The sequence below is a fragment of the Ochlerotatus camptorhynchus genome, unplaced genomic scaffold (genome assembly GCF_037179485.1).
Source record: "Ochlerotatus camptorhynchus isolate MF236.1 unplaced genomic scaffold, CSIRO-AGI_Acam_v1.1 ptg000022l, whole genome shotgun sequence".
Taxonomy (NCBI): domain Eukaryota; kingdom Metazoa; phylum Arthropoda; class Insecta; order Diptera; family Culicidae; genus Ochlerotatus; species Ochlerotatus camptorhynchus.
The window spans coordinates 3,437,179-3,447,473 of record NW_027040514.1 but is presented as its reverse complement, the minus strand read 5'-3'; the positions used below and the strand labels follow the sequence as shown (position 1 = coordinate 3,447,473).

Sequence of the window (10,295 nt, the reverse complement as noted above, 5' to 3'; positions counted from 1 at the left end):
GCAAGAGCACAACAACAACTCTTTAATGAACAAAATGACTGTCGACGTCAGCTCTAGAGATGTTCCTGCATTTCAAATAAACAATAGTCACAGTGCGAATAAACCATTCTTATTTGAAAAGTTGCGCTTTTAATCTAGCTATTTGCTATTTGCAAAGCTATGTATTATTAATGAATTATTATTTATAAATTAAGAATGCCATTTAAAATTGTAGGAAAATGTTATAATGGAACCGTCGAATATGATGTTGGACCACCATTTGCTTCAATAACAGCTTGGATTCGTCTGGGAATTGATTCATAAAGTTTTTGGATGGTTTCTAGTGGAATGTTGTTCATTCTTCAATCAGAAGATGTTCAAGCGTTTTCATCGACGATGGAGGAGGAAAAATGCTTCGAATATGAGCTTACAACGTCGACAAAAGTGGCTCAATTATATTTAAATCCGGCGAATCTGCTGGCCATGGCAGGTGTGTAAAGTCCTCGTCGTGTTCCGCACTACAGGTTCACCCCAGGGCATTCCAGTCAATGTGGTCAATTATCCACTTCAATTCTATAGAAAGCATATTCATGAAAATCCATGAAGAAAGAGCTGTCGCACGGCATGTTTTTGAGTAAACACGCAATTGTCCCCTGCTACAGGTTCCCCCGGGGGTATCCAGTGGTTCCGAGAGCGGCCAATGTGGTCAATGATTCACTTTAAGTCTATAGAAAGAATATTCATGGAAATCCATGAAGAAAGAGCTGTCGCACGGCACGTTTTTGAATTAAAACGAAATTGTAAATAATTCACTTTAAGTCTATAGAAAGAATATTCATCAAAATCTATGAAGCTTAGCGGCGCCGGTGGTGTAGTGGTAAGCGTGATTACCTCTCACCCCAGCAGGTCTGGGTTCAATCCCAGTCGGCGCCGCCGGGATGTTCTGAGGCATAACATCTCTGATCACGCCTTCCTTCGGATGGGAAGTAAAGCCGTTGATCCCCGGTTCATGAGTTGATGGGTTGATAGGTAGGGTCCAGATGTGGGAGCTGCCTCCTTGGCGTCGGTAGCATTGGTGCTCAGCACGGAAAACAAGATCGACGGAAAACAAACCAAAGGAAAAAAAAAATCTATGAAGAAAGAGCTGTCGCACGGCATGTTTTTGAGTAAAAACGCAATTGCCCCCTACAACAGGTTCCCCCCGGGTATCCCGTGATTTCGAGAGCTGCCAATGTGGTCACTGATCCATTTGAAGTTTAATGAATGCCTATTCATGAAAAACCATGAAGAATGAGCATAGTTGTAGAAAAGCTGAAATCTATGTCTACACATAAAAATCTGAAAAGAAATTATTTTTTCTATATGATATGTCTATTTGGTAGTCCTTAAGTTTTCTACTAGCGTAGCATTAACCAGATTTAAATAAAATACTCCATTTGCAAAATACAAGCATTTAAAGATTGCACTCGTATACCTCACCGTGTAAAATTTTGAAAACATCATCACTCTCATAGTTCTTCTATTCTCCACGAGTGCCAACTTTGATTTGCCAATTGGCAAATCAAAGTTGGCACTCGTGGAGAATAGAAGAACTATAACAGTGATGATGGTTTCAAAATTTTCCACGGGGAAGTATACGAATGCAATCTTAAAATGCTTTTATTTTGCAAATGGAACATTTTATTTAAATCTGGTTGCTGCTACAGTGGTAGAAAAGCTCAAATCTATGTGTACACCTAAAAATCTGAAAAGAAATTAATTTTTCTGTATTATTTGTCTATTGAGTAGTCCTTAAGTTTTCTACTAACATAGAATCAACCAGATTTAAATAAAATGCTCCATTTGCAAAATAAAAGCATTTTAAGATTGCACTCGTATACCTCACCGTGTAAAATTTTGAAACCATCATCACTCTCATAGTTCTTCTATTCTCCACGAGTGGCAACTTTGATTTGCCAATCTACAGTTGAAAAATTAAATTCTGTAACGTTTTTGAAAAGATCCTGCTGGTGTTCAGGAATATTTTTGTTGAGAAAAATGGAAAATTAGAAAAGTGCCTTAGTGGTTATGATCTTTCGGATTTCTTGTGTGTGAATAGTTAAAGTGCAAATCAGTTCAGATTTGTGGAAAATCGTACCATAAGACAATTACCGATGGAAATTGGCAAGATTTTGAATAAAAAATGCTATTATTTGCGTTGGGGAAAATACTTATTCTGATGTAAACAAACGATTTGGTTGACGTTTCTTCTCGAACTCGCGTAGCGCACTCTACGTTGATGGTGCATTAAAAAGGTGTATTGGAAGACATTGCCTCTCAAAATCGGCTAGCGCACTCTACATTGGTGGTGCATGAAAAGAGCCTATACACAGTTGTTAAATCTCAAAAACTAGGATTTTTGCATAGTCAGTTTCACCTTCGAGTAAATACTGAAATAGTTCATTAGAGCAAGAACCGTGTCAAATTCTCTAGCATTAAGCACAGAGAACAGACGTCCAACTCCACCAGAAACTTGTGTAAAGATAAGTGGGAACGTCACCGTTTCGTGGCGCTAGCATCTCCTGATTTCCTCTATAAATTTTCCACTTTCGACCAATTTGGCATGCAACGCCAGCGCCATCAAGCTATCAAAGAGGGTTTTTAAGTGGGGAAGTCGCCTTTAGTGGCGCTTAAGTCGAATAGGAATCTTTACACTAGTTTTTAGACAAATTTTGTTCGAGCCTCAACGTCTGTTCTCTGTGCATTAAGTACACACATATTAATATCATCAGCGAATACCCCGTTCACATTACAGCCTATATCACGTAATATAGGCTGTCTTGCAATGAGCACTCATACATAGGATTTCCAGTGAAAACTAGATGTATGAGTGCTCATTGTAAGACAGCGTATATCACGTGATATACGCTGTAATGTGAACGGGGTAGAAGACAACTATTTTGATAAAATTATTGTCTATGAATCATCTATTAATATCATTGTAGATCATTCGAATCTTAGGTTCAATATACAATACGAAAAGGCCCATGTTCAATGGACACCCCTGTCGAACAGAGGAAGCAATTTTTACAGGTCTCGTGAGAAATCCATTAAATAGGATTTTCGACGAAGCTGTACGATAAGATTTTTCATCACTGGTTGTAGCCGGTTCATCAATATTTTAGTCAATATGTTGGACGTCTGTTTGCTATATTGTGGATATCGGCTTCCTATAAAAAGAGTAATTATTCCTTCCTAAAAGGCTGCAGGAGGTGTTATCATAGAGGTAACTCTAAGACTTGAAGGTCCCGAAGAAACGTGCTCAACTTTTTGGCTCAGCTCTGGTACTCTCTTCTGTTCCAAGCTAATCAATTCACCCCTCGAAACATAGGAAGATCCACTAACCCCTCATTTTATCTTTCAAACTTTCATAGCGAATCAAAACAAACATTGTGTAGTACTAGAATTTCGACTAGAATGGGGTACGTTAATCGTTTGCTTGGGACCAATAGGCTAGTCAAGTAGTGAGCCAATTTAAAATCGTTAGTTTCGTTGATTGTTGGTATTATACCTTCTATAAGGTATGAATTGAATAATTTGATCATATCGCTTTTCAAATGTTGCTTATAAGAATTGTAAAATTCATACGTTAGGTCATCTGGCCCAGGACTTCTTTTCTTCGCAACCTGTCTGAGAGCTACTTCTAACTTGTCAGGTGAAATAGGGGATGATGACATATTTTGATCTGCTGCATCCAATATTATAATTGGTTTAACATCTGTTCCATCCAGGGGGTAAGTCACAAAAACACACTTCGACACACTTCAAACACCCTTCCGCGACATGGAAAGCTAATTTTTTCATCAATTCTAGCATCACTGCCAATAATAAGAAAGAACCACGGCAGTCGGTTTGTTAAATTGCACCGGACTCAGGGGGTAAGTCACTCTGCCACCTTGTGTCTGTGCCAAAGGGGACGAAAGTAATTCGCTTTACATTTTATATAATAGATTTCTATAAAATTTACTTCAAAATTTCGATTTTTTATGATAAATTCGAGTCGTAATAAATAATAACAAGAACCTGCCGATATTCTCCGATTTCATACACTATTCATCGATTATCTTGGATGTGGTAGAACTATCGAGCATTATGCTGATGTGGTTTTTAGTGTGTTTTGTGATGTGAACTGTCACTTTCTTGAGCACTTGCTTTTGTGATTGTTGCATGTTCAAACTCTGGAAGCAACGATATTTGCCCGGAGATTTGGCAACAGAATTAATGGCCAAACGTGACCAAACTTAAGACCAAACGCTAGGTGCCATCGATGCTGATCTTCACCGGATGCCTGAGATTGGGGAAGTCTGTTGGGGTAGTGATGGTAATCAGTAATGACCTTGGAGATATCCGAGAATTCCCAGTCGTGTCATATGCGTTTCCGCATTTCCTACAATGTGTGTAATGCGTTATACTATCACCTCAAAATTTCAAGAGCACAGTTGCCAACAATGAAACTGGAACTTCACATTTGATACAGCAAACATGGAGTGATAGGGTATCTCAACCATCATCAGGCAATTTGTGGACTCTTCAAGGAATCACCATAAATCATCACTTTTATCGGTAGTTATCGGTAGGTCGACTTAGAAGACTTTCCCAATACTTGAAACTTTTGTAAGCGGAGGGGGGGGGGGGTAACTGCTCCAGAACAATACACTGTCCTTCAGTTCCTCTGTTCTAATCTAAAAATCTGTGATTCTCGGTAGGAAAAGTGAAAAATCGGTAGTTTTGAACCTTTCGTCTGTGAATCGGTAGGCACCCCGAAAATCGATAGGTCTGGCCACCCTGCCTGTCATGATACTTATAGAGATGTGACCGATAAAAATCGATATTAAAGGGTGTCCACGATGAAATTGCCACACACAAAATTGATTCGCAAAATTCGAGTTTTCATCCGATTGCCATCAAATTTTCAGGGATTGAGAAATAACTATTAAACTTCATTTTACTATTTTACTCGTATTTTATTTACAGTCCATACGCAAATGCCCGCACCTTGGCCTTAACCCCGGCTATAAGATTCTGCACAACCTGTGAATCAACCGTTTTTTGCATGTAAACCCATACTTTCTTCAGTTCCTCGACTGTCTTCACTACCTTAGGTCGTTTAAGAAGGTGCTGCTTCATAATCGCCCAGTACTTCTCGATGGGGCGGAGCTCCGGAGTGTTGGGAGGGTTGAACATTTTCGGCACGAAATTGACCTTATTGTCCACATACCACTTCAGCACGTCCTTGGAGTAGTGGCATGAGGCCAAATCCGGCCAGAAGATTGTTGGGACGTTGTGGGCCTTCAGGAGAGGAAGCAGCCGCTTCTGGAGGCACTCTTTTATGTACACCTGTCCGTTCATCGTGTCCTGGGTCACGAAAGGTGCACTCCGCTTCCCGCACGTGCAGGAATTTCTTCGCAAATTTGGACATCTTCTGAGTGCGGACATGCTCCGGAACGCTGAACTTATCCTTGGCCGTGAAAAACAGGTTGCCGGGGATCTGTTTGAAGTCGGCCTTCACATATGTTTCGTCGTCCATGATGCAGCATTCAACTTTCGTCAGCATGTTGAGGTACAACTTCCTGGCACGGGTTTTGGCGGACTTGTTCTGCTTCTCGTCGCGATTAGGGGCCTTTTGTACCTTGAACGTTCGAAGCCCAGCCTTAGTTTTGGCCTTCTGGACAAAACTTCGGCTTAGGTGCAGCTTCTTAGCCACATCCCTAACGGAGGCGTTCGGATTTCGGTTGAAGGCCCCAACTACGCGGTTGTGATTTTTGGTGTTGTACGGAATACTTTTTCCTTCACTTCTGGGCTTCCGATCGGTGGTCAACCGTTCCTCGAACCGCTTAATCACTCACGACACCGTGGAATTCGCGATTCCCAACGTTTTAGCGATGGAGCGATGCGAGAGATCCTTGTTCTCGTGATGAATGCGCAAGATTTTATCACGCATGAGCTGTTCTTTCGACTCCATTTCCGCGAGTTTTGATCACAGGACTTTAAAACTTGCAGGATGTAAATAATGCACTATGAACTAAATCCACCCAAATTTTCATTAAATTCTACCCAACGGTTAAAAAGTTAGAGCAATTTCATAGTGTGGTAATTTCATCGTGGACACCCTTTATTTGTTTTTCGAGATTTAAGCACGATTATATCGGATGAAAAATGGATAAAATGGTTTTCTTCTACTATAAATCAATAAATCAACCTCTAGAGTATTTAAGCAGTTGGCAACGAAGCGTTTCGGGATTCGTAGAAATCCGATGGGCCTGGGCAAATTCGTGCGTGTGAATGCGAGTTCTTTTCTTTTGCGCAATGTAATCAATCTCAACTGTGGAGGAGGAATGGATGGATGATCCTTTGGAATGAGTGGTCGTTTGCGGCCACTGTCGTGTGCTGTCTGTTGCTTGTCCGTAGGGAAAATGTGAACGTCTCCACCAGGATTACGTTTGACTAGATGAATTGCAATTTCAAAAAGTGGAAAAGTCTGTCTGGATCCGTCAGAATGCTCCGATGAATTCATTTTGATAGGTTGAGAGTGTCACAGCAACAGCAAGATGCTTAGAGTTCTAGATCACTACCGGGTTCCGTCCACCTTGCCTCTGTGATCGTGCTTCTTGTAGTTGTTAATGGTAGTGTTCCGTTTAATGGTATGTTGCCTTTTAGAGCTGAATTTTGTACATTTTTATGAATTGAACTAGCTGTTTTAGTTCGTCTTCCACATTTTCCTCGAATATCTTCGGTAGTGAATCAGATTTACTTTGTTGCATTAAGCAAACAACAGCAAAAGAGTCGCTAGTGGATCCGTCATTTTCAGCGTTTTGTTATTGTCGAGGGTATGTTTGCCATTAGGCATACTTTTAGGGTTGAAGTTATGACAGCTCGTTCGACACGAAGAAACACCTTTCGACACCCGAACCACAATATCATTTTTGCAAGGATCCTGCTGGTTTCTGGAATATTTTTGTTGAAAATAATGGAAAAATAAGAATAGTGCCTTAGTGGTTATGATCTCCCGGATTTCTTGTGTGCTGTTGTTCAGGTGCAAATCAGTTAAGGTGAAAAATCGTAAAACAAGACAGTTACTGATGGAAATTTGTAAGATATTCACTGAAAAATGCTTTAATTTCCGTTGTGAAAAATCCTTATTTTGATGTAAACAAACGAATTAGTTGACGTTTCCTCTCGAATTCGCCTGGCGCACTCTTCACCAGTGGTGCATTAAAAAGAACCATTCACCGTATTCAAATTCCCTGTTTCGATTATGTCCCACAACTGCATTCATTCACCCACAGTGCTACTATTGGTTCCACTAGTCGCCGCCACATGTGAAGCTGGCGCTCCTCGCTACCTGTCTCCGCGACTTCTTTTGATTACTGGAACGCTCTGACAGCTGCATACCAAAAGAAAGAAAGAAAGAAAAACTTGTTATGCAGTCGCGGTGCATAAGTTTGGAATGTCAACATAATGGTGTATAAGTTGCATAGCGTTTTCGTGTGATTTTGTAACACTGCTACGTGTGCCGTAATAGGGTTCTGTGTGTAGCGCGTCTACAGAAGTCGGTCGAGTAACATTCGGTGGAAAACTGCGTACATTTTGCCTGTTCAACGTCGATCGAGTGCTAAATGCAGCGCAGCGATGCCGGGAGGAACCGATATCCTGCCAAGTTCCTCGCAGAATGTCTCCGTAAACTATAATACTCAACGCGTAAACGGTGGCAACGATTTCTTCGATGATGGCGACGACGACGACGGCGGAATCGGATCCATCATTCCCGATCGAACCGGGAAGCATAGCTTCTGTCGATTGTGCCTGACCCATTCGGACGCACTCAATCCGTTGTTCCCTCCGGGTGCTACACCGGATCGGACTCTGCTGGCTCAGATTTTGGATTGCGTCGACGTGCAGGTAAGATTCGCTTTTGTCCCCCCACAGAAGAGCTTAATCAACACCATCGTTTAACATTCCGCAGATAACGCTTCCGGATGACATCAAATCGCTGATCTGCAACGAGTGCATCCAGCAAATATATTCCTTTGCCAACTTCAAGGAGCTTTGCAAAAGCAACGATCAGCTCCTTAAGAGCCATACCTTCACCCGTGACGAGTCGGAAGATGACAATGAAGGTGTCAATCGATCGGAGGTGGTTTCCCCGGAGGGATTTAACGTCCACTCGGAGGATGCATCTTCCACTCCGGATGTCAGTTTGTTCGAGAAACTGTACGAGCAGGGAGTGGAAGTGGAAGCTATCGGGGGACAACCGTCCGAGATGCTTGCAGATCATAAGTTTGATCCACTCAATGCAGAAGATCGGGAAGCCGAGAGGAAGGCAAAGAATGCTGCCCGGATGCGTCGTTGGAGAATGCGTCAGCGGGAAAAGCAGGAGAAACAACAGTTCTTCCAGGAGCCGGAGCACATCGTGAAAGCCGAACCGATCGAACCGGTTGAAGTAAAACAGGAGGAAGCTCTCCGAATGCAGCAGATTCAGGAAATGTTTGCAATCTTGGCTCAGCAGCAACTCCGCCAGGTCGAGGCAGAAATTCGGCGACTGAAAGGTGGTGTTCCAAATCCAGCAGTGTCGCAAATCCAACTGGAATCGGTAGTGAAATCAGAACCTCAGCAGTACGATGGACAGTCCAGCCGTCAAACCTCACCTACCTCGGATCAACAGATGGCCTCGTTGCGTAGATCTCGAGCGGAATACATGCGCAAATGGCGTGCCAAGCGATCCCAATCGCTGCAACAGAATCAACAACCACCGGCCCTGTTCGGTATGGTCGGACGTCCTCCAACAATATCGCCCGCGCCGGGTGAGTCGGAAAAGCTCGCCATTCAACGGCACAATCGTGCCGAGTATATGCGCCGTTGGAGACGGGAACGGCTAAAGCAGGAACTCAGTCCGGAAGAATTCACCGAATGGTGCAGCAAGAGCGAGCAACGGCGTCGATTCCGCGAGTGGCAAACGGTGCGGGAAAGTGCTTCTTCGGCTGGTGATGAAACCATGGACTATGCCGAGATAGAGGGCATCCGCAGTTGACCGACCGTGAGCTGCTGACGGGAATCGTTGGACAGCCACATTCTCCTAGCTGATCGAAATGAGATTTTGATGATGCGATGGTAAATCCGGGGATGGTGGTAAGAGTTTTCCTCTCTGTTATTTTTACTACTGACCACGCACACAGCACACAGTATTTCGTTAGTATTATTCTCTACTATTTCTCGCAAAGCTGATCTATATGCCTATATGTAAGTATATATATATAAGCCAACTTATATGCAGGATTATTTTTTTTTACCAATACGTAACTTGAGATTAGGTTTCTTGAAGACATTCTCCACGCCATTTTCACAAAACAACTCTCTACTACGCAGTATTTGCAATTTATGATATAGAATTTTATCCTATACTCAATCAAACTCGTAAAAGATTTTAATGATAAGAAGTGAGACAAGAAAAAAAAACAACAACCAGTTTTGATAGTAAGAACTCCACCAGTGACCGACCACTCGGCTTCACTGCAACAGCAAACGTCGACCGCAATAAACGCGACTAACTATTATACCTACTCAACACATCACTCATTCAGCTACCCGTTTTGGTAGCTATTATAATAGAACCTACTACGTATATGAATATTGAGATTTAGTGTAAGATACATAGAACATACAAGAAGATGAACAACAGCAACAACAACAACAAATACCTACTGCTTACCTCGTGGAAACACTAACAATAAAATGCAACAATAAAGAGCAATGTAGAATGTAGATGTTCGGTTTGTCCATCCGAAATGGCCTCCAATAAGACAGTCCCACCACCCATTCATTAGCTGAGTGCATTATGCAGGGGCAAGGCGAGTGTTTAATCAATATGTAATATCTTAACAACTTACAAACCATATAATGCGTTAAATGGCCAGGAAAGATCGACAATTCAAAAAGAAAATATTATCACTACATGAGCGGTGAATGGGACCCCTGGTTACATGCATTTATATGTTTTGAAATCAATGTTGACAGCATTGTATTGGATGTTTTATATTTATATTTTATAATGTTGAAGGTCATATGCACAATATATTTATGATAAGTAATTTTACTAACGATGTGAACTTGATTTTGCTCTAAAGTGAGCGGTGAACGGGCACCCATGCTTGGCATACACAGTTTAGCTCACGAACTGCTCATTTACTAATAACTTTTCACATAGTTGACGAAAAATAGTTCTGTTTGAAGCAGTCGATAGAATAGAGTTTAAGCTTGTTATAGATACGTTTAAAATAGGA

The 10,295-nt window shown here is 41.8% G+C and overlaps 1 protein-coding gene across 1 annotated transcript; it reads left to right on the top strand.

Annotated features, from left to right (window-relative positions):
- Positions 1-7,445: 7,445 nt before the first annotated feature.
- On the top strand, positions 7,446-9,765 carry LOC135704242 (uncharacterized). The gene is made up of 2 exons (XM_065225718.1): positions 7,446-7,917; positions 7,982-9,765. Exons 1-2 carry the CDS (start codon positions 7,648-7,650, stop codon positions 9,044-9,046), a joined length of 1,335 nt encoding a protein of 444 aa, XP_065081790.1. The 5' UTR covers positions 7,446-7,647; the 3' UTR covers positions 9,047-9,765.
- Positions 9,766-10,295: the final 530 nt, after the last annotated feature.